This window comes from Piliocolobus tephrosceles, chromosome 10, assembly GCF_002776525.5.
Source record: "Piliocolobus tephrosceles isolate RC106 chromosome 10, ASM277652v3, whole genome shotgun sequence".
NCBI lineage: Eukaryota > Metazoa > Chordata > Mammalia > Primates > Cercopithecidae > Piliocolobus > Piliocolobus tephrosceles.
Genome location: NC_045443.1, coordinates 63386780 through 63412498, shown reverse-complemented (window position 1 = coordinate 63412498; position 25719 = coordinate 63386780). Strand labels below are relative to the sequence as shown.

At 38.3% G+C, this 25719-nt stretch overlaps 1 protein-coding gene across 3 annotated transcripts in view; it reads right to left on the bottom strand.

The window, feature by feature from the left end:
- HELB (DNA helicase B) overlaps positions 1-25086 on the bottom strand; it is a 72370-nt gene extending 47284 nt beyond the window's left edge. For 2 of the 3 annotated variants that reach the window (XR_002734297.1, XM_023225076.2), the window contains exons 1-11: positions 24788-24974; positions 21790-22209; positions 20422-20591; positions 16375-17277; positions 12829-13006; positions 11624-11765; positions 8392-8546; positions 5159-5240; positions 4385-4444; positions 2930-3179; positions 2012-2155 (exon numbers count right to left, since the gene is read on the bottom strand). Coding sequence is in view for 2 of the 3 variants with exons in the window: in XM_023225076.2 (XP_023080844.1) it covers positions 2012-2155; positions 2930-3179; positions 4385-4444; positions 5159-5240; positions 8392-8546; positions 11624-11765; positions 12829-13006; positions 16375-17277; positions 20422-20591; positions 21790-22209; positions 24788-24974 (2691 nt within the window). In the remaining variant the exon portion in view is untranslated. Of the gene's footprint in view, positions 1-2011; positions 2156-2929; positions 3180-4384; positions 4445-5158; positions 5241-8391; positions 8547-11623; positions 11766-12828; positions 13007-16374; positions 17278-20421; positions 20592-21789; positions 22210-24787 lie in introns of all 3 variants that reach the window. The other variant, XM_023225075.2, reaches the window with a different exon arrangement.
- Between the last annotated feature and the right edge of the window lie 633 nt (positions 25087-25719).

Genomic DNA, 25719 nt, shown 5'->3' with positions numbered 1-25719 from the left:
CTACACATACATATATATATATATGTATGTATGTGTATGTGTGTGTGTGTGTGTGTGTATATATATATATATATATATTTTTTTTTTTTTTTTTGAGATGGAGTCTCCCTCTGTTGCCTAGGCTGGAGTGCAGTGGCACAATCTCAGCTTGCTGCAACCTCTGCCTCCCAGGTTCAAGTGATTCTCATGCTTCAGCCTCTCGAGTAGCTGGGTTTAGAGGTGCTCACCACCACGCCCAGTTACTTTTTTTGTATTTTTTAGTAGAGATGGGGTTTTGCCATGTCGGCCAGGGTTGGTCTTGAACTCCCGACCACAGATGATCCACCCACCTTGGCCTCCCAAAGTGCTGGGATTACAAGCGTGAGCCACCATACCCCACCCTTTTTTACCTCTAAAAAAAAAAAAAACAGGTGAATTGTGGGCATTTTTAATAAGCCATTTCAAATTCTTTTTGGAACCGAGATGGGGATAAGTTAATAAATAAATCCCCACCCACTTAAAAAAAAAAAAAAACTCTATGCTAATTAATGTTTGTTTACTAGTAGAAAATTTGGGCTGACCTAAATTTTTCTGCACAAAAATGAGGGTTGGGCCAGGTGCAGTGGCTCATGCCTGTAATCCCAGCACTTTGGGAGGCCGAGACGGGTGGATCACAAGGTCAGGAGTTTGAGACCAGCCTGACCAACATGGTAAAACCCTGTCTCTACTAAGAATACAAAAATTAGCCAGTCATGGTGGCATGTGCCTATAATCCCAGCTACTTGGGAAGCTGAGGCAGGAGAATCACTTGAACCTGGGAAGCGGAACTTATAGTGAGCCAAGATCGCACCACAGTTCTCCAGCCTGGGCGACACAGCTAGACTGTTTCAAAAAAAAGAAAAAATGAGGGTTGATGCAACCTTTACATTAAAGCAACATACCAACAGCAGAGAAGGAAGCTCAAAACAAAGAGATACATAACAGAGTCACTAATAACAGATGAGAATTCAAGGGTATTAAAATAAAGCATAAAGGCAAGTTGCACTGAACTCAATACGCTGTCCTAGAATAGCAAAAGGACATTAATGGAAAAACTGGTGCAATTCGAATATGCATAGTTTAGTCAGCAGTCTTACAGCAATAGTAATTTCTTAGTTTTGATGAATATGCCACAGTCATAAAATGTTAAACACCAGGGAAAGCTGGGTGAAGGGTATATGAAAACTCTCTGTCGTATCATTCAACTCTTCTGTAAAACTAACAATATTCCCACGTAAGTTAGGGGGAAAAAAAAGAAGAAAGATTGCCTCACAAAGATGGAGGGAAGAGGATACATTTGTCAAAACTCATCCAACTTTATAATGAAACCATATGTAAATTATACCCCACAAAGCTGATAAGGCCAAAAGTAAAAAATAAAAGCTAGTTGCAAAAGTATAGAAACAAGATGATACCATTTACATAAACCTCAGTAACACAGAAAACAATCATATCTATTGCTTCTACATGAATAGGAGTGATATATACCAAATTGAGGGCAGAAGTCACTTCGGAGGAAGGCGGGAGGCAGGCCCAGGACTAGGGCAAGGCAAGTGAGGAACTCACCTCCAGTACAAAATTTAAGGGGTTGCCAAGAAACTCAGCAATCAAGATAAATCAAGATATTTTAATGTAACAGTTTTGTAAATCAAAATTAAGGCACAAAAGGATTCATGATGAACAAAATATCAGAACTTAACCAAAGATAAGACGAGTACAGTGCCATGCCAAGCCATACTGGAGACTCAGGCAGGGAGGGGAAGACCTAAAGGAGGAGACTCTACCTATAAATGCCTTCATTTCTAAAAATAAAGAGAGCTCTGGAGCACAAAAGAGCAAAAGGCTGGCGTCTCTATATTATGTTCTGTACTTTCATGTATTTTGTTTCCTAATTTTTGTTTGCTAATAAGTGTAACAAAAAATTATGAAAACAATGCAAGGTGCTGTAAGGTTGATAAATTATTTAAAGGGTTTTATGAAAGTCCCCTCTTACCTGAAAAGTGTGAATAGTTCTTGCCCATGCGTGTTTTATGCGACAATATTTCATCAGCTTCTTAAAATCCACAGTTACTTCCAGGCCAGCCATATTATTAATGGTCAAAGATCTTCTCATTCCAAAAGTTACATCAGTTACATCCTGTCACCAAAACAAAGAACTCTTTTTCATACCTTCAAATATGTTCTACGTTCAAGTATGTTCAAAGATATTCTATCTTTGGGTCAAACATAAAATGTAAGAATTACAATTACAATTAAGAATTTCAAAAGGCTTAAAATTTGCATTTCAGCACAAACTGAATATATCTATACCCAAATATTTTAATAAACACAAATATAAGTTTTCAGTCTTTGAAACTTATCTTCAATTTGACTCTGAAGAACAGTCTGTTATTTCTTATTTTGAAGTCTATATATTTCATTTCTTATATTGACTACATAAGTCTGAGTAGATTCTTTGCAAAGTTTGCTTTTCCTCACAGCTTTCAAGGAGGGTATCTACACTGTGAGAATAAATACAAGGCAACCACTTCTATAGTTTGTACATTTAAGCAGCAACAAAGGAAATGATGCTTTTTAAATATATGTCTCGTTTATACCTTGTTTTTTGTTATTCAAGTACTTCAACTTTATTAAAAATGTTTCTTCATAAAATCTTCTAGAAAATATAAGAAGCAGCACTTCCCAACTCACTTTATGAGGCCAGCATTATTCTGATACTAAAGCCAGACGGGACATTACTAGATAACTACCCATATCCTTCATAAAAATGGATGCCCAAAATCCTTAACAAAAATCATGAAACAAGAATGTCAACTCTGATATCCTTAGATTCTGAATCAATCCTAGGACAATAAAATAACCAAATATATCTCTAATTAGTTAAAAGACATTATCTTCTGTTTTCACTTACATTCGTTATGAAAAATATTTCTCCATTGCACAGTCGAACATTACTTTCAAAGTCATGCTTATTTTTAGCAAAGTCATGCTTATTTTTAGCAAAATCATGAAGAGTACCAGAAAAGTCTTCACCACTGGTGTCTAGATCATTATTTTGCTGACTTCCAGAGATATTTTCAGGGAGTAAGTCTGAGAGGTATGCATTCCTAGTACAACAAATTTTATCACCAATTCCAAACACAAGTCTGTTCTGATGGTCTCTGGGATAGAAAATGATAACATATAATCAAAGTTTGGAAAGTCTCCATTTCATTTGTTCAAGCATTAACTCCTACTCAGACTCGATTCAATTATCAGAATAATTCCCATATTTTCTTTACAACACTTTCATTCTCCAATGGGCAACAAGAAATCAGGCTCCCATAGCTGTCGTCTGATTATTTATACATACTCTCTGCAGCGCCTCAAACTCAACGACATCTCCCAGTCAAATTTTTTCCAGTTAGAAATTTTGGCTTAAATGCTGATGCCTCTCCTCCCCCTTACATTCTAAAGGTTACCACAAATCTTGATTTTTTTTCCTTTAAAATTAATCCTCTGCTCTCCAATCTCTCTTATTCATTACGCTATTTGAGGTCTTTTTGAGGTCTTACAGCACTTATACACATTTCTATTATAATAATTATGATACTGTATCAGTACAACAGCAGCAAATTGAGGAAGTGGTGGTGATAGGCCAGCTATTGCACTGACTGCTTTAGGTACATTATTTCATTTCATTCTTACTACAACTCTGTAAGGGAAATTCTGTATCCATACCTGCTTTTACAGACGTGAGAGGGAAACGACCTGGCCCATCATCGCAGTTCCTGGGACCCTGGGTATATGGCCTCAAGCCCATGCTTTCTGGCCTCTTGCTGGGCTACCTGACAGATTTTTTGTGTGTCTTCCCTCAGAAGACAGGCACTCCACCTGTATCTTATACATATCTAGAATGTCTATACTTAGTGCAAAGCAGGTATTGGTCAATTCAAGAGAAATGAATTAATTTTTCCTATGTATGACCACAGTGGCTTGTCTACACTCATGTTTCTCTGACAGACAGACATTCACTAAGTTGCTCTCTGCAGGCATCCTGTTGCCAAGGTTCTCAGAAACACTACACACATACTTTTTAAAATTCCCCTGCGCTCCCCATGCTTATCTTGGAGAAGCTGAAGGCTGCTAAGGTTGAAACCAAAAAAATGTCACTCCTAATTTTTCTTTTTATTCCACTCATTACTAAAATATCAATTCCCAAGGATGTATTCATACATTGTATTTAATTGAAGAGATCATTATATTTCACAAATGGAAAAAAAGCTATTTTTAAATATATGGAAATAGGTGACAAACATCAAAGCGAAGAAAAAAACAGCAAATCAAAGGACTCCCCTTAAAAGTTTCAGTTCTCGAAGACACTTACTTGTTGAGGTGGCCTGTGTAGTGTTTGCAGCAGCAGTCGTTAATTAGATCACAGTCTTGCCTGAAACACACGAAAATGCAGGGGTCACCTTAATGGTACCTGCTACAGGTTTACTTTTGTTATCAACAATTATGACATACTAGATTCTACAAAAAGTTTCCAAGACTTTCTCTAGGAAATAGTATTTTTGTAGTTTTTTGTTTTGGTTTTGGTTTTTGTTTTGGTTTTGGTTTTTGTTTTGAGACACGGTCTTGCACTGTTGCCCAGGCTGCAGTGCAGTGGCACCATCTCAGCTCACTGCAACCTCCAACTCACACGTTCAAGTGATTCTCCTGCCTCAGCCTCTCAAGTAGCTGGGATTACAGGTGTGCGCCACGATGCCTAGCTAATTTTTGTATGTTTAGTAGGCAGAGGGTGCTCACCATGTTGGCCAGGCTGGTCTCAAACTCCTGACCTCAAGTGATCCGCCCACCTTGGCCTCTCAAAGTGCTGGGATTACAGGTATGAGCCACTGAGGCCAGCCTGTAGTTTTTATCTTAATATAAGTTTTTGTTCCATTCAGAGTCCCCATGAACTTCTAAATATAATACTTGGTGGAAAGAGCTCTGTTTAGAAAGTGCCCTCTGCCATGTCTAACAAAGATATACCCCAAAATAAGAAAGAGAATTAACAGTGATGAAATATTGGAATCTCCCATCCAAATAGGATCTATATTAATAAGTTATGAGATTTAAAAGCTAGATTAAAAATATTAAAATATTTTAAATGCTTTACCTTCTAAATGCAATAAATTGTGATGTTTTTGCATTTTGCAAGTCATTTTCTTGCAGTAAAGTTTTAACTGCAGAATATAAACCTAATAATTCAAGAGAAAAAAGTTAACACAGAAAATCACCAAATTATAATACAATTTCTACGAAGAAACTAATTTGGAATTCCTGGTAAGGGGCCCTGGGAAAATCTCTCACCAAATGGAATACAAGTTCACCATGGGAATGTCAACCTCATTCCCCACATCAGCCAGGGCAATAGGAAAGGGAATGAAAAGAAGGGTTCCAAGACAACCCACCCTCAACAGAGAGGTCAACCCCTGGCCAGGACAGTTCTCCATTTGTAATAGACTCACTGTGTATTTGCTGATGGTTTATGAACACTGAATTTAAGAAATAAACAGGAGTACAAAGTGTGTAACAGCATGACTAATGTAAAACATCCTGTTTTAAGTTCTTGTGATCATATTAGTAATGAGTTACACAACTTGACAATATACAGGCCTTATATGTTATATCACTTAATATGCAGGACACCCACATGTGGTAGGTGCTGTTATATTCAGAGCTGATATTCAACTGGCACGTACTTGTCTAAAACATAGCAATACTTCCGTATTAGCTGGAAAACAGCTACTCCCCTAACAACACAATGCTCTACTCCCCACCCCAACCATCTCTTTCCTTCTCCCCAGACCTCCCCATGATCTAGCAACTAAAAGGTTAACCCTGGCATAGTGGGGGCATCCATTCCAATGATGCTCATGCCCTACAGCCATTGGAGAGTCTCACTTCTGATGACATCCATATTGTGAATGTGAAAACTAAGGCTCATGGAAGTACAAGCATTTTCCCATGTGTGTTTCCCGAGTAGCAGAAGAATCACAAGGGAATAAAAAAGCCCATGCCTCGTGATGCCCTGCTCTGGGAAGACAAATTTAGCTGCCTGCTGAGCCCTTCATTTTTCAGACGAAGGAAGGATTACCGCTAGAAAACGGCCAAGACTCAGCTCACCCTCATCCAACCCCTGGCTTCTGGAGCAGGAATTTCAAAAGGTCTCCCAGGATACTGTTATTTTTTACATGTACAGGATGGCACTGTTCCATATCTTGCTTTTTTCACTTTCTCCAAATCTTACAGATTGATGTGTACAATGTATTTTATTAATTCTGAGATATACATTTTTCTCACATTTTAGCATCTCTGAAATTCTAGCCCAAATATGAATCCTGTCTTAGGTCTTAGTACTTTGTAATAATGGGCATAATTTACTTAATAACTTAATTATTAGTGAAAAAGTACTATATGCTTCTCTGAGGAATAGTTACTCAATTTCCTTGAAGAAGAGACTAATTTTCCAGCAGAAGTTTTCAATTTAGAAAAGCAGCATCAGGTAAGCTCTGCTACCAGTCTAAAATGGACCATTTTTTAAAAAAGTATATTCTCATTAATGCAAAGAATGGGTACCAGAAATAAAACCAACAATATTTTAGGTAGAATTAAGTGAAGTGGCAAAGAAAGAGATCTGTTTAACTAAGTCTCATTTTCCTCATCTGTAAATAGGACTTACTATTAACTAAGCTGTGAGAATAAACATTAGCTATTAATTATTTAACATACATTTATAAGTCACAAAACAATATGTAGCTTACAAACCAATTTATGTAAAACTGAAATAAATATGTTTGTATATGGATACAATAAGGTTAAAAGGATAAACACCAAGCTTTTACTGTGTGTGTGACCTTAATGGGATTGTCCTGGGGGAAGAAGAGAAAGGAAAATTACCAGGGAACATTAATTCTTACTTCAAACATTCCTGTATCATTGACTTTTTTTTTAAGGAGTATTGTTTCTCAAACCATTGGCCCCCACAATATAAAGCAATCTTGCAACAAATTTCATCAGTCACTAGTAAGTATTCAGTTAGGTCTACTTGATTCTTTGTACTCTGATATTTGAAAATATATTTCTATTTGTTTACTTTTTAATTATCTGTTTCCCACACTAGAATGAAAGCACAATAACCTCAGGGACAATCTTTTTAATCTTTTCCTCTGCTTCATCTATTGTATCTAGTATATAACAGGAGCTTAATAAGTATTTGCTGAATGAAAAATAGAAAGAAAAAAATAGTTTCTACAATAAATTTTAAAAAGCACATTATAGAACACTATGTATGATCTCATTTATTTAAATACATTGTTGTAACATGTGAATGATCACTAACCCAAGGGAAATGAGATTGGGGACACACACTGAGGGGAAAAGGCTAACAGATAAAGTTGTATGTCATCACTTTCACATACACAGTGAAAGTGGTTAAGTGGGAAGGATATACCTTTGAGAACAGTGGCAACTACAAAAAGTCCTCAATAATAATCATTTAAACCTTTAATAAGTCAATTTTGAGAAAACCATTACACCATCTTTAAAAGGTTTGCTAGGTGAGTTTATAATGAAAATAAAGATCAATAGATAGGTTCAATCTATTTAAATAAATTCACTTGCAATAGCTAATTTAATAACATCTATTAGTCACAACAAACTGACATTTATAGAGTGTCTCATAACTGATGAATGCCCTCAACCCTCATAATAGCTCCACAGGGAGTTCCACTATGGTTCCCATTTTACAAATGGTTAAGTAACATGACACAGGTCATATACATAAAGGAGAAGACTTCCTGTTCCACATTCGTTCTCAACCCTGTCCTGCTGTCGTTCTAACATCCATAATTGGAAGTCATGCTTCTACTCATTTGATAAAACAGAACTATTAGGAATTAAACTTGGCAACAGTTTGAGTCACAATTTTTGTTTCAGAAACAAAATAAAAGTACTTGCTTTTATTAGCATTGAGTATTTGTATTCAAAATGAATGTATTTCCTTTTCAAATTGCAAGGAAGGAAAAACTTCATTAATTAAGACTTACTTTCTCCTAAATAAACTTGAATTATTGGGGCTTTGCTTTATTTTAAACGAAATCACCTACATCCATTTATTCACTCAACAAAATTTACAGAGCATTTATGTGTCAAGAGCTTACTTCTTTATAAAATTCTAGAGTATTCTGCTTTTGATGATTACTAAGTCAGTTCATTTATTTTCAATGTCTCTTTTTTTGCTAGCAATATTTCTCTTTACCATCAAATTATAACTAGTCATTTAATAACTATGTTATAAAACTTAAATACTTATACTTAACCCTACATCTCATAGAAGTTTATACTTACAAGAGTGATGATTAGTTTTAGATGACTGAGAACTGGCATCCTCTTCTGGGAGTCTGACAAAAATAAATGTCTTATCTTGAATTGAGATGGGTAATGTCGGATTATCAGAGATATTTAGTTCTGCATCAAATTTTGGAAACTGGCGTCTTGAGATTCTTGAATAAAGATAACACACACACGCAAAGAACATTATCATCCAAAAATGTCTTCATATATGATCAGAGCTAATGTCCTATAATAATTAGTATCTATTAATAGATAACAGAGAGAAAGGGTCATCCAGGTATGCATTATAAATAGTAAATGAGTTTTATAATAGAAGACAACAAAGTTATGGTACTACATGTTAGCAATCAGTCCTTAGCAAACTAATAGGATCAGGAAAAAAAAATTATCAGAGGGTTTACTAGGCACCATTCTGAAAACCTGGTCTATTTATCTCCAGACCACAAAAGAACCATGCAAGGAAGGTATTATCCTTATTTCACAGGTAAACAATGTGAGGTTTAGTCAAGTATAGTGGGTTGCCCAAGGCCACAAAAATAGAAAACAGGAGAATTGGGAGGCAAATAGGCCCATTTTACTCCATATCCCTTTCTATTTAAATTAATTTGAACTGGTTTTCCACATGTTTACACTATATTCTCTTCCTTTCTTCTCTGTATATTCCACATATAATCCCAGTTTCCCAACTGAACCAAGTATCCACATCTAGTTGCTTCTATTCCTTCCTCATCCTTCTTTCATTCTTATATTTTCCAAGACTAGCAAATCATATCAGAAAACAGAGTAAGGTATGGTTATTTGGAAGAAGACTGACTCCTTGATCAGACCTAACAGCAGCCTGGTCATCAGAGGTGGTGGTACCCTACTGCGTCTTCTTCACCCTTTCCCAAACAAAAGTGGAAAGGAACAGAGAGGGAATGAGGCTATTCTTGCTGGCGATAGCCCAGATTTAATTGGGACCTTAAGAATCATCACAGATTTCCTGTTTTGCTTCTGACCCAAGGCATGTAGCACCTTCTATCTCCAGGAGCTTTCCCCTGGTGTATAGCAGGGATTCTTCACAGTCAATAAATATTTGAGCATTATGATTAGGACAAAATGATGAAAGGAGCATAGCTAGAACCAAATGATATTTAAAGTGTTACTAAAAAGAACTCCTGAGTTTCAGATAAAATTGAGTTCCGAGACATCTAATATGCTTTAGATTCCTCCAAGTTTCTTGGACTTTAAAATGACTAACCATCTACCAAAAATGGGGTGGTCTTTAGGTAGAAGCAGAAAGATTACAGGAAGAGAATATTCTACATCCAACTCCATTAGTTTTCTTAATGTCTTAATATGAACCCACAGTCTACCCTATTCCTGTCAATTCCTCCTCTACTCCCACAGTTTTATCCACCAAGGTAGACAGAGGCTTAGAGAAAGTAGGTTTTCAATATTCTAGTTCAAGCTTGTCTGGCCCACGAGCCACATGAGGCCAAGTATGGCTTTAAATGCAGCCCAACACAAATTCATAAACTTTCTTAAAACATTATGAGATTTTTTTTACAATTTTTTGAGACAGAGTCGCGCTCTATCACCCAGGCTGGAGTGCAATGGTGCGACCTCGGCTCACTGCAACTTCTTATCCAGGCAGGGTTCAAGTCATTCTCCTGCCTCAACCTCCCGAGTAGCTGGGATCACAGGCACCCACCACCATGCCCAGCTAATTTTTGTTGTTGTTGTTGTTGTTGTTGTTGTTGTTGTTGAGATGGAGTCTTGCTCTGCTGCCCAGGCTGGAGTGCAGTGGCGCGATCTCAGCTCACTGCAAGCTCCGCCGCCCAGCTTCACGCCATTCTCCTGCCTCAACCTCCCAAGTAGCTGGGACTACAGATGCCTGCCACCACGCCCAGCTAATTTAATTTTTTGTATTTTTAATAGAGATGGGGTTTCACTGGGTTGGCCAGGCTGGTCTCAAACTCCTGACCTCAGGTGATCCGCCTGCCTCATCCTCCCAAAGTGCTGGGATTACAGGCATGAGCCACCGTGCCCGGCTTAGGATTTTTTTTTTTTTTTTTTTTTTTAGCTTATTAGCTATCATTAGTGTTAGTGTATTTTATGTGGGGCCTAAGACAATTCTCCCAGTGTGGCCCAGGGAAGCCAAGAGATTGTACACTCTTCTTCTAGTTTCTGCTACTTAGGAGATGTTCAAGCAACAAAACATTTTGTAAAAAAGAGTAAAAACCAGAGATACATTTTGGTACAATGACTAACATAGACTCAGTATTCAAAGGTCCCATTGTATCTAGAGATTTTAATACAGTCACACCGATTAATGATAGGGATATGTTTTGAGAAATGCATCATTTGGCAATGTTCATTGTTGTGTGAATAGCATAGAGTGCACTTACACAAACCTAGATGGTATAGCCTAGGCTACACATCTAGGCTATATGGTACAGCCTATTGCTCCTAGGGTACAAACCTGCACAGCCTGTTACTGTACTGAATGCTGTACCCAATTGTAACACAGTGGTATTTGTGTATGTAAACATATTTAAACATAGAAAAGGTACAGTAAAAGTATAGTTTTATAATCTTATGGCACCACTGTCATAGATGCAATCTGTTGTTGACTGAACACTATGTGGCGCATGACTGTATTAAAATAAATATCATGAAATAATAATGACTGTGATTTTCATATGTATGGATTATGGAGAAATCAAATGTCTGAGCTGACAGAGGATAACTCCAAAGGCTTATGCAAAGATGAAAGGAAGCGAAGGGTTCTTTTCTATTTAAGGGAAGTAAGATGCCATGGGTGCCTCTAGGATTCATCTAGGAGTGAAATACCACATTCAATTCTTTTGCTTTCAGCTTTCTCCCAAAAAAATTAGGGGATATTTCTTCCCCAATTCTCCCTTGCATGTATTTCCAAATATCTATTCCCCTTGGGCTTATTCTAGTCCTTAAGCTTAATACAATTTTAATTCATATACATACTTTTAAAATCAGGAAACCTCATCCATTTTTAAATTTCAATAATAACATATGCTGGACCAGTAATGAAAAACATTAACTTTGCTTTTCTAACTGTAGGGCAAAAGGATTATAGTTGAAGGATGGAAGAGTTTTGCTAAAAGGTATAGTAAATGTATTGTACTAAATCATTCTAATTCAAATGCCATTTTTTAAAATTTCTAATACAAGAGACAGAAAATGCAAACTCTTAGTAATATTATACCTTGTAGCATTGTCCACAATTAGCTGAGATTCTGCTCTATGGTTTGTCTTTAGCTCAATAGCACAATTTCTTGACTTTAGAGTCTCAAAAAGATCTTTCAGCAAGTTACCAGGTTCAATACTGGGTAACTGTCTAATGTCACCTAAAAGAAAAAAAAAAAAAAGATATAGTAGGAAGACTTACTCTGAAAAAAAATACCCCCAAGATTGTTTAAAATTATTTAAGAGTTTAAAGTTAAATATTTTACAAAAAACAACATTTAAACAGTATAAGATATAAAAATAGTAGTAACACAATAAGGTGACAAAATCTAAATTGAACATCTTTCATACCTATAACCACAAGGAAACTGGGTAGAGGCATATGTTTTAGTCAACATATTGGGGGGGGGGGGGGGAATGAGCCTTAGACATTGTAGTTAGTCCCTTTTTCAATCATGTTCAATGTCTTACTGAATGTGGAAGAATCTATAGCCTCAAATAGATAAAATAAGTGTACAAAATATACAACAAATACATGCATTTGATAACAGATACATTCCAGTAATCTTATAGTGATGTTCTGCTCTATTAAAAATATTTTTTGCTTGCAACAAATAAGCCCTAAATATAAGAAAAACATGTACTGGGGGAAGCAGAGATAAGGCTTAAGCCATTAATAGAATCAACTGCTTAAAATACATCCTCAAGTACCTAAAAAAAAAATAGTTTTTATATACAACTTGATTCTCCAATTGTGATTTTATTTTTTTCTCCACTAAATCGTATGTTCTACAAAGCATGACAACCCAAGAGAACCTAACTGAATCTTATCAGAATTGGAAGAACTTAAGAGGCTAGCGAGGTCTAACTTATTAGCTTAGAATCATAAAATTACTTTTAAGTGGTCTATAATTCAAACTTTTTATTATTTCCAAATGATCCACATCCTGATTTACTCTGAATCTGTGGCACTTTTACTATATTAATAGCCATCATTTAGGTGATCAGCAGTAACCCTTCACAACCCTATTTCATTCACATCCTAGCCTGCTAATATCCTGGCCAAAACAGAACAACCCAAGCTGATTAGGAGAGTGGTCAGATTTAACTTAGTGTAGCATTAGTATCAGTTCTGGTGTAAACAACCAACTAAGTGGTGTACACAACCAACTAACCACAATACTTTGAAATAAACATCAGAATTCCAACAATATTTTAACTTACCAAGGATAATAAGCTTAGAAAGTTTGGAGTGCTCACACAATAAATTTAAGACCGATTTGAAGATTCCTACAGACACCAAACTCCCTTCATCCACAACCAGAACTCTAACCGAAGAAAATTTCCATGGTTTGTTTGTGGTCATCACTGTTTGATTCCATGAATAGAAGCTATAATTGACCTACAAGCAAAGTATGGCATTCCTAAAGTCAGGTTATAAAATCTACAAAACCAGTAATTAATAGCAAGTTATTTTAAGGCAAAACTCTTAAATTGGCAGGGGTGGGTGGGAAGTAGAGAAACACAAAAGTTATAGGGTTGAACATGCAGAACAGACAGATCAAATAAACCTAAAAATGAAAAAAAAAGTCAGATTGTTCCAAAATCTCAACACTTCTCTCATCGTTCTTAAACACAGGAAGCTCCCTATTCTTTTCCATTCCCAAATAAACCTTGTGGCCATCTGAGACATGCTACTGAAGCCCTCCCCTTCTCTCAACCATAGTACTCCATTCTGAAATAAAAGCAGCGCTTTCTCAATCTAATTATGAAAATACTACTTTTCCTTTTAAGTATTCCAAACTTCCACACCTCAACTTTTTAAAAACTACCACCACACCACCCCCAACAACAAACAAAAAACAACATTCTTTACTACAAATGTAATACTATTTATTATTTTTTAAATATAGATGAGAAAAAAACGGTTATAAAATTACAACCAGAGAACATTCAATATTTTAGTGTATGTCATTCCAAAAATGTTTCTATGTCATCAGTATGAACATTTATAGGTTGAGTATCCCTAATCTACAAATTCAAAATCCAAAATCCTTAACTTTTTAAGCACTGACATAACACTCAAAGAAAACGCTCACTGGAGCATTTCAAATTTTCAATCTGTATTAAGTACAGATTTTCTAAATGGTATCATATCACATCTTCATCTAATTTTCCCACTAAAACTAGATTCAACATGTGTATTAAGTAAAGCCTTCATATTTCCTATCCAAATCCATCAATTCCCTTCACCAAAACCCCCTGTGCTTGCAGTAGCCATGTCTCACAACATTCGGAATTAGCCATTTCTTTTCTGTTATTTAATATATTCAATTTATTATCTTAAAAATGCTGACACTTTTCACTGTATTTCCAGTGCTATCAGCTCAATACAGGCTCCATCTATCAGCACCTTGATGACTCCAATAGCTTTGCAGCCAGGTTCCCCCCCACACAATCCCAGGATGGGATTGCCTCATAAAATACAGGGCATTCAGTTAAATTTGAACTTCCAATACACAATAAATGACTTTTTAGTATAAGCAAGTCAATGAATTATTTGATACATACTTACACTAAAAAAGTATTCATATTTTTATCTGCTAAATCTGGCAACCCTAGTCCAAGGATGATAAATGGCACTCCAGTGCTCTTTCTGTGCTCTTACACTCTCTCCTGAGCCTAAACATAGCTTCAGAAATATTCTCTCAGCACCCCAAGCAGATATTAAGATATACCAACTAATCAGAATTGATACATCGGATCAAACTTGGTAATAATCCCTTTCAGGTGTCCCCTTCTAATTCAATCCTTCAGACTAATCAGACATGAAGGCATAGTACAACAACAAAAAAATCATAAACTGATCAGAAAACTCTCCTACCGATATGCTACACTGAACTTCTCTAGGTCTCCATTCATTCATGTGATAAACAGAGGTAATAGGCAAGATATGATAAGCGGCTCATGGCTCTACGACTCGATAAGATCTTCCTTAAAACTTCTTTATTTCACTTTCTTGCTTAGGAACCTAAATGGCTCCCTAGGAGACCAAGTTCAAGTTTCATTGTTAGTGTGCAGCATCTGTAATAAATGAGGAAATAATGACGCCATGGAAAGAACAACAAGCTGGAAGGCCATTTCAAGTCCTAGTTCTATACCTAACTGAGATCCTGGGCAAGATGTTTAACATCCCCAAACTTTAACTGGCTCTTCTGTAAATGTGGAGATAACATCACTTTATCAAGCATGTAATGAGATCAGTCAAAATACTTTACAAACTTTAAAGCTCGAATTAACTGTCTAACCCAAGTTCAATTTCCACTATTCTGTCAGACACGGGCTTCATTCCAGTCAAGGAAGTCACCTCAAAACCCTCTATGTACACTATGATCATAGTCCTCAATGCGTTTGCAAAGGCCTTTCCTGTAATTCCAATGTCCTTCTCCTCACCTGAGTCTCCATGGTCCTTGGAGTTCAATTCAATGATTACCTTCTTTAGAAATCTTCCAACTACCAAGTTTCTTTATAAAATGGCAGGTCAGGGCTAGGGCTAGAGGAACCTCTCCAACTCTTTACAAGCTTAAACTCCATGATTCTTAATTATAGCCAATACTTTTTTTTTCTCAAGAATGTTAATTTATTTGAAATTTTTATTGTGTGACTACTATTTGTCAGGCACTGTTCCAGGTGGAAGAAATAAAGATTTATACCAGATGAGCAAAGTCCTCACTTTCATCCTACAAAATATAAGCCTTTTACTTCCATTTCCAGTGCTACTCAAAATGTGGTCTATGGACTGTGACATGTTTGTAACCAGCCCCCATGAGAAACAGATATTGTACCAGGATCTAAACTAACTGTATCATTACGCCTACACTCTAGTGGGACTGATTTTTTTGTTGTTGTTTTTAGACAGGGTCTTACCTTGTCACCCAGGCTGGACTGCAGTGGTGTAAACACGGCTCACTGCAGCCCTGACCTCATAGCCTCAAACAATCCTCTCACTTCAGCCTCCTGAGTAGCTGGAACTACAGGTGCATGCCACCATGCCCACCTAATTTTTACATTTTTTGTAGAGATGGGGGTCTCACTATGTTGCCCAAGCAAGTCTCAAACTCCTGAGCTCAAGTGATCCTCCCACCTTGGCCTCCCAAAGTGCTGGGATTACAGGCAGGAACCACAGCACTGGACCCAATAGTTTTGTTTTGTTTTTTTTTTCCCCATGAGACTTTCTCAAGGAAGGAAGCAGTGCGCTGATTTACTTCTACCATTAGCTCCTTTCTCGTGCAAACTGGTAACAATTTACAGACTGGCTGTTTTGAAAAGCATTGATCTAAATGATTAGTTACTGCAAGACAGGGACCCAGGAGACATTCAATAAATACCTACCGATTGCTTTAAGAAATACGTTTGTCTTTAAGGTAAATTTTGTTTGTTTGTTTTTTGAGACAGAGTCTCGCTCCATTGTCCAGACTGGAGTGCAGTGGCGCAATCTTGGCTCACTGCAACCTCCGCCTCCTGGGTTCAAACAATTCTCCTGACTCAGCCTCCCAAGTTGCTGGGACTACAGGTGCATGCCACCATGCCTGGCTAATTTTTTGTATTTTTAGTAGAAATGGGGTTCCACCGTGTTAGCCAGGATGGTCTCCATCTCCTGACCTTGTGATCTGCCCACCTCAGCCTTCCAAAGTGCTGGGATTATAGGCGTGAGCCACTGCACCCAGCCAACAAATGTTTTATCTACAGATGAAATGTCAAAGGTTTTACCTGACACAGTGTGTAGGCATGCAGACCAGTTTTCTGTCTTAGTAAGCCAGCTGCTTTCCCTGTAGGTGCTGTGAGCAAAACTTCTATAGCCTTGCCCGCCTCTAGCTGACTTTGCTCACTAAAGGTAATCCATTCTTCTGAAGCATTCTGGTCTTGTTCAAAATCTTCACAGGCATTTTTTACTTCTCTTTCTTCCAACTGCTCTATATGCTTAAAAAGACGGCTAACGATTGTGGTCTTCCCACATCCACCTTTCCCACTTATGACTGTCACAGCATTGGAGCAAATCATCTCCAAAGCAGCCACCTGATCCCGATCCAGTGGAACTTCAACCTGATCCTGATCCAGCTGAACTTCACTTATTTCTGCATTAATTTCATTTTCCCCATTAGTCCAAATATGGTCACCACTGTCCTGTGTATCCACAACGTCCACAGGATTTTCTAATCTTGCTTCATCAGGTTTGCTCTCATTCAGTGCATCATCACTTGAATTCTCAGGTTTTGTGGTGTGAATAGAAGCAAGCACCTTTTTGACATCGACACATAAACGCCAAGGAGGCCTCTTCATCAGGTCACAAATTGAAAAGGCGATGGCTCTTTCAGCCTGGTAAAGGTCGTAAGGGAAGACACAGGCCTTCTCATATGTCACCACACCAATATCCTTCAAAAACTTCAGAGACTCCGAAGCAGCATGAAATGACATATGATCTGACAATGTCAAAGTTAAGTCATTCACTTCAACATATGTGTGTCCATGTTCTCTACATATCTGCTTCAGTCTGGAATACATTATTAATGCATTCTTCTCCAAATCAGTCATCAGCTGGAGAAGAGACTCGCACTGACAAAATGCTATCCAACTTGCCTCACATCGCAACAGTTTCCACTCTCTGTAGGTTATCTTTAAGAAATAAAGTTCAGGTTGGTTTATAAACATCATAAGTGTTTATGAATATGTTCTTTATTAATAATTTTTTAAATCCCAGAAGACATGAACTTCAATGAAATTTGCAGAAAATACCATAGATCACTAATTTTTAAATTGGCTACACTGTAATTAGAGATCTGTAAAATTTTTAAATAAAAATTATATTTTATTACACTAACACACAGTTTTAAAAGTGAAATAATACTATAAGGCTTATCACAAAAAATATGAATCCTTTCCTTATCTCTTCACATGCCTTCTAAAGGCGACATCTCCAACACTTTAGTTATTTCTTCCAGAATTTACCTCCATATTTTTAAGTACTGTAGATATTTTTCCTTGATTTTTAAAAGATTTTAGATATTTATTATTAACTCCTTAATATGGAAAGTCTATCTCTATGGAAGGTCATTCTATTTTATACCATTACCTCCACAGGTGTTTCTTTGGTTCCTATATTTGAAAAATGTTGTAGTATACATTTTGTTCAATTTTGGTTAAATAGGTATTTACTATGCTTATGCAAATAGGATTCACAGCTGAGTGACAGGATGTACTCTGTTACATTAAGTTTTGTGTTGAACTCAGTGTGTATCATGAAGTTAACATCTGCCTCATTTTCTTGGCTTTAGTTTTCTACGTGTCTATCAACAATTCTGCCTAAACTCTATAGAAGAGATACAGAACTCCCTTCACTATAATCTACTGAGCACATCATCTATCGGCTCCATTTTTCCTTGATGGAGACATCACTCCTGAGCCCTCCATACCTTTTATGGGCTGAACTGTGTCCCCCGCAAAATTCATATGTTGATGTCCTGTCCTAACCCCCAATATCCTCAGAATGTGACTATATTTGGAGACAGGGTTTTAAAGAGGTAATTAAGGTTAAAGGGGACCATTCACCTCATTGATGAGGTCCTCTGGATGGGCCCTACTCTAATATGACTGGTATTCTTATAAGAAGAAGAGATTAGGACATAGACTAGCAAAAAAGGAAGGCCATGTGAAGACATAATGAGAGATAATAACCATCTACAAGCCAAGGAGAGAAGCCTTGGAAGAAATCAACCCAGACTTGTAGCCTCCAGAACTGTAAGACAAAAAAATTTCTGTTGTTTAAGCCATCCAGTCAGCAGTACTTGTTCTGGCAGCCCCAGCAAACTAACACAATACTTGGATAGTGGTTTACATGCTGAATGGTGGGACCTCAGGCCTCCTTTTCTCTCATGAGTCCCAGAATGCTGCAACTAGGCTTAAACTCTCCATGTACCATTCTTCTCTGAGAAGAGTGACTGGACAGGAGAAAACACTTCCAGATCCTGACATGGGGAGAGGGAAAGGACTGTTCCCTAATGAAAAACCTGAGTCACCACCAGATAATCTCTGCCTTATCCTCACCTGGTATCCCCAAGCCTGGATGCTCTCAGCTGAATGGCATCAGGCAAGAGCAATCTCTATACTCTTGCTAGGGTGGGAAGCAGTAATCACTTAATACCCACAATGGGGAGAGGATCTGGGACTTCAACAGCTCCTTAAACAGGTGTTCACTTCATCTAGAAGGCAGAAAATACAGTAGCTGATATGTAATGCTTTAATTTTTTTTTTTTTTTTTTTGTCAGAGGAGGTAGAAGGCCAGGTGCGGTAGCTCATGCCTGTAATCCAGCACTTTGGGAGGCCAAGGTGGGCAGATCACTTGAGGACAGGAGTTCAAGACCAGCCTGGCCAACATGGTGAAACCCTGTGCCTACTAAAAATACAAAAATTAGCTGGGTGTGGTGGCACATGCCTGTAATCCCAGCTATTCAGGAGCTGAGGCAGGAGAATCACTTGAACCAGGCGGAGACTCCAGTGAGCAGAGATCACACCATTGCACTCTAGCCTGGGTGGGAAAAAAAAAAAAGAGGTAGAGAGAAAGGGATAGTGGCAGAGAGGGAAGAAGGCTGGCCCTAGGATCTTGATAGATATAGCCTCAAACTCATTTGACCACAAAGAAAAATGCAAAGTCTGTGCTTCACCAGAAAGATAGTGAGCCTAGCAAGAGTGAGAGTAAGGGCTTGACTGCATCTCCGTTCTACACTGCTAAGGTCTCAATAAATGTTTACTCTATTATATTAGCCTAACACAATGTGTATGTTAATAATAAAATGTTATATAATTTATTCTTGAAATGTGAACAGGCTCCAAAGACTTCTAAAGAGCTAAAAAACGATCTTTCCTTCTTAATATCTCTATAAAGAACATTGGATTTTACAGGGTTTTTTTAAACAAAAAGGTAAACTATTATTATCTGCCTTTTACATATCATTGCTCTTCCATTCTTCTCCACTGAATAAATATATATAATAATCTCATGTTCCAGAATCTCATCTTTAAAAGCATACTGAATTTATAGACATTTTATGTAAGGGAAAAATTCCTTATTCCAGTATTTCTCAAACTCAGCATGTGCAAACATTCTTGAGGTTCCAAGAATTTTCTCAGAGTTTCTCAATTGTATTTTTCTTTGGAAAACCACCTTATTACCAAGAACTACCAAGATTAAGTACCACATTTGGTTTCCAATACCACTGGAGCCTCAGTGTGTCCCTTTACTACTCATAGTCTCTAATAATAAGAACAGAAGTGGATTTATTTGTAAATGATGTTATTGTACAAAATAAAAATCAAATGGCATCACGATATATCACATGAATAATGAAAATTGTCAACAGTTCAAACTGGAAGTGGGAAATTGAGTTGCACAGCAGAATGGACTTGCCAAATTTGTAAGAGCTTTTGACTTCAATGAGATCTATATTCAAGTTGCAAATGACAATTTAATTACAGGACATTGGTCACATTAAATTATACAACTAAATTAATACCGATAATTTGAATGTCATCAATTTTTTCCATTACAAATGTATGCAACTCTGTAAGTTGCATAACGACTTATAAAATGTTCTTATGCTATAGCCATAAGAAGTTTATGTACAGTTGCAACATTTGAATAAAAATAAATAAGTACTGGGGTCCACACAAATTTTTTTCCTTTGAAAGAGAAAGGAAAAATTGCCAAATTTGAAACCATGCCTTACACAAGATTACTATATGCTGAGCAAATGTTTTACTTACTTTACTAAATCCAAGTTTCCATGGATGTGTACCTAAAATCTCTTCTATCTCTTTCAACGTCTCTTTAGAACCTGACCCTATGAGCCATTTAAAGTGTCGAGGCAGAAGAACTGGAAGGAATTCCATTATTTTCGGAAACTGCAAAGCTGTCATTACATTTCTAAATGGAACTACAAAATATCAGAAAAGAACAAAGTAAAACATAAATGAACCCAAAGAATGACTGATTTGAAGTACTTTCTCATTTTGCACAACCAATTCAAGAAATCCACGCCAAAGACAGATTAGTACATTTGCCTTAACTAGTAAGACAATTTTGATCATATTATGACAATTGCTTTTGTACTGAGATGGTTTTCATTGTGTTTAACACCAAAATTTATGTTCTTTAAATGCTTAAATAATGATTTCTTAGCCTTTTGTTTCCTACTGTCTGCACTACAACAGAACAAAAATTCTGACTCAATTATATAAATTTAAAGCTAAGGATATAAAATAAATAATTTACATAGTAACCTTTATAATAATTTTCTATAATCATAATCTTTTGTCACTGAAGTCATTCATTGATATACCATCAAATTTATTTGATACAATTAGGAAACAAAATATTCCATATATATGAATGCCCAGATAACAAATCATATTAAAAATTATCTGAAACCATTTTGGACTGAAGTATTTCCTAAATATATTATTCATATCCTTGTTGTTCTTCTCTATCTCTTTAAACAGAATAATTTACAAGTGATTTTTTTTCTTTTTCTAAACTGAGACAGTGTCTCACTGTCACCTAGGCTGGAGTATAGTGGTGCAATCATGGCTCACTGCAGCCTCCATTTTCTGGGCTCAAGTGATCCTCCTGCCTCAGCCTCCCAAGTAGCTGGGACTACGGGTATGTGTCACCACACCTGGCTAATTTTTAAAAGTTTTTTTGTAGAGACAAGTTCTTACTATATTGCTCAGGCTAGTCTCGATCTCCTGCGCTCAAGTGATCCTCCTGCCTCAGTCTCCCAAAGTGCTGGGATTAGAGGCATGAGCAGCCACTATATCTGGCCAGCAACTGATTTTTTTTTTTATTAATGATTCAAGGTAATCTCTATGAGTACAAAAGTTAGAGAAAGAGATAAAATCACAATTTTAGAGGTGGAAAGGAACCAGAAGGATTTTAAAGATCAGCTCATATAATCCCTTCATGTTACAGATGAGAAACCTGAAATATCAATGGCATACTCCAAAAGCAACATAAACACATTTTTCACCAAATGGATTTTTAAAAGGAATACTATGCTAGTGGTAATATTTTAAACACTGTAGTCATTAAGTATGTCAATTTCACTGAAACTTGATGATAACAATCACACTTACTTTTGTTTTCCAGAGGAAGACTCATCTCATTGTCTGGGAACAACTCCTCCTGACCATTCTGTGCAGGCTGCTTTTGATCTTTCCTTCCAGTTTCCTTGTGGAAAGTTCTTAGTGTTTCCCTAAGATTTTCAAAGTTTAGGTTTTTGTAGTTTGATACCTCATTTACCCATGTTAAAAATTTATTAATAACATCACTGGAGACCTCACACTCTTTAAGAAAGAGAGCACACATATGTTTTTGATTTGGTGGTGACATATCAGACTGCAAAAAGTAAGACGGAAATCCTTGAACTTGATATTGATAGCTCCTTGATCCCACCACAGGCTTTACTTGTACCTTCACTCTCCACCAAGCACCTGTTATCGGAAAACGTCCCAACACTTTACATGTCTCTTGTGTGTTTTCATCAGGAATTAAAACTAAAAAAAACAAACAAACAAAAACCCAAAGTTAACTCTGGAGATTATTTAGAAACCATTTTCTCAAAGTTTTATCAAACTTACCACTATCTTTTATCTCCCTACAGCACTCTCTAAAGATGTCTGTTAGGGTGCCTGTAACACTGCATTCTGCCTACCTCTTTTTCTGTCTGCCTCTACTACACTGTAAATACTAAAACAGGACACTGTTGCATTTGTCTTTGTATTCCAAAAGGCAAGCACAGTACACAGCAGGTGTCTGCTGTTCCTCTTCTAAAACCAGTCCCCTCTCTGCTACTCTGACTTCAGCCAATACTGGCCTTCATGCAGTTTCTTTAAAATGCCATGGCCCTTCACTCAAGTTATTCCATCTGCCTTAACTGATCTCCCCCTTACTGTTTACTACATTTACTACAGACCACAGCTTAACTGTCACTTACTTAGAAAAGTCTTCCCTGAATCTCATGTATAAAACCTCTCAAAGCACTATTTAGCATTCCTCCTAAGCATTTAGTAACATTATAGTTACTTCTGTGATTAAAGAATGTTTGTTTAATACACTAGAAGGTAAGCTTCATTAAGACTGCAACCTTGGGCCGGGCTCGGTGGCTCAGGCCTGTAATCCCAGCACTTTGGGAGGCCGAGACGGGCGGATCACGAGGTCAGGAGATCGAGACCATCCTGGCTAACACGGTGAAACCCCGTCTCTACTAAAAAGTACAAAAAACTAGCCCGGCGAGGTGGCGGGCGCCTGTAGTCCCAGCTACTGGAGAGGCTGAGGCAGGAGAATGGCGTAAACCCGGGAGGCGGAGCTTGCAGTGAGCTGAGATCCGGCCACTGCACTCCAGCCCGGGCGACAGAGCAAGACTCCGTCTCAAAAAAAAAAAAAAAAAAAAAAAGACTGCAACCTTGTTATTACATTTCTGTAGGTTTTCCCAGCACCAAACATGCTAGTCAGTCGATACTTTAGAATGAATGACTAAGCCCTCCACAAATACTTGAAACTTTTCTGCTTAAATCTGTACTGTCCACCTACACGTGGCTATTTACATTAAAATGTAATAAAACTAAAAATTTGTCTCCTCAGTTACACTAGCTGTATTTCAAGTTCTAAACAGTTACATATGGCTAGTGGCTATTATACCAGACAGTGCAGATATAAAACACTGCCATCATCATGGAAAGTTCTCCTGAACAGCACTGGTCTGCACATTAAAATATTTTAAGTCTCAGTCACAAAGTACACATAACAGGTATAACTTATAGCACAGAAAACTATCTTATAGCACAGGACACTACTTACACAAGGTTTACCCGAACCACAAGGTTACTAACACTAGTTAATAATCATCTGTGCACTGAGGTGTTTCTTGTGTTTTGTTTTGTTTTTCTTTTCTTTCTTTATTATTACTGTTATTATGTTTTTGAGATGGAGTTTCGTTCCTGTTGCACAGGCTGGAATGCAATGGCGCGATCTCAGCTCACTGCAACCTCCACCTCCTGGGTTCAGGCAATTTTCCTGACTCAGCCTCCCAAGTAGCTGGGATTACAGGTGTGCGACATCACGCCCGGCTAATTTTGTAGTTTTGTTGTTGTTGTTGTTTTTCTTTTTTACTAGAGACAGGTTTCATCATTTTGGTCAGGCCGGTCTCAAACTCCTGACCTCAAGTGATCCATCTGCCTCGGCCTTCCAAAGTGCGTGAGCCACTGCACCCCGCCTGTTCTGTTTTTCCAAGAAGCTGAGGAAGAACCACGTATTTGACTCCAGGCAATATAGGATTAATAGTTACAAGTTCTCATTCTATAGAACTTGAGGATAAGCGGTCAGAAAGAAAAATAAATTTTCAGATTCTGGGTGGAAATAGAGACTCAACATACACTGTTTCCTCAAGTGTAAAACTACCTCGAAAGATGAACATTATAAATGAGAATAATTAATACAGCAAGCTTAACACATAGCGGATTTGTTTTTCTAAGACCACCAGAGTGGGCACAAAAGAACCAGCGAGTAGGCAAGGCTAAAAGCAAAACTGCAAATTTATTCTTTGGTCATCTAGCTTCAGGGACCGGAGCTGGGGGGGGGGGAGGGTGGAGTTTCTAATACAGTCCCGACAAGAGTGGGGGCTGAGAAAGCCCGCCCCCGGCGCATCTGCTGGGAGCGACTTTTCTAGGAGTGGAAGGGCAATAGGCGGCGCACGGGCATGTCGGGGGAGGGGGGGCTCCGCAGGTGCCACCAGGTAAATCTTGGTCTCCTCGGATTGACATCACCTGGTGCATGCCTGATTAATCTGCACCTTCCCCGGCGTCAGCTGCATTCTCGCACACACGGGAAGAGTTGGTGGTGAAGAAGAACCCGGAAGTGCACCATCCTGCCTCCGTTCGTCCAAACAATAGCATGTGTCCAGTTAAAGTCACTGCTACCATTATAGTTAAAATTTTACCCTAAGTAGGATGAAGCAGCTAGACCACTGAGAAGCTAAATCTGTTAGCAGCGACTGGGTGCCTTGCTCAGGGCAAAGCCAGAATGGGACGCGCTATGTTGGACCCCCCAACCCCATCCCCGGGGCAGGGGACTTACCGCGGATGCACCCGGGGAGGCTGCCAGCCTTTACGCCCCCACTGCAGAGCTCTTCGGCGTCGACGAACACGGAGTCTTCATCCTCCTGCACGTCGTCGTTTAGGTAGTCTTCGTCCTCCTCCACCAGATCCTTGGGTGGAAGCAGAGGTCCCTGAAGTTGGCGCAGGTACCCACTCGACCTGGCCATGCTTCTCCTGAACTCAACCCAAACCAACTCGGAAAAACCTTGGCTAACTGCACGGTCATGATCAGCCAATCAGTTCCACGACTGTAAGGCCATCAACTTCCGGGAACGGCCTGGTGGCCGCCAGCTTACGCGAAAACCGGGCGGTAGCTAAGCTCCGCCCCAAGTTTCCAAGAATTGCCTTGGGGAGGGCGTGTGGAAGGGGCGGAGCCAGAAGGATTAGGGGCGGGGAAGGGAGAGCGCGGGGCGGGTAGATGGGCGGGGCTTCCGCTCGTTTCGGAGCTAGGTGAGGATCAGGAAGGTGCCGGGACGAGATCAGCACTGGGGAGTGATAGGCGTCGCCACCTGCAGAACCGCCAGTGCATGGCATCTCCTGCGGAGAAAGAACGCAGAGAAAGTCCACTTCTGAGCCTGAAGAACCCGGAAAAGCAAGCCCCGCCCCAACCTCCCCAAAACGAAAGTATAGCAGATGCCCTTCTGGAATCGGATCTAGGGCAAGAACCCAGAATTGTCTTTTTAATGTACATTCCGGGCTGTCCATTTTGATATTCAGCTAGATTTGGACACCACTGGATTAGATGACATTCAAAATTCTTTTCATCCTTTCCTCTGTGAGTACGCCCTGGTCTCCCAAACTTATTTAAGCTGGGCTTAAATTTAAGCTAGGCTACCTGTTGACAGTGGGGCAAAAGCATCTCTTTGCAGCCCAGAGTATAGACAGGAAAAGGGGAAGGGAAATAGAAGAGAA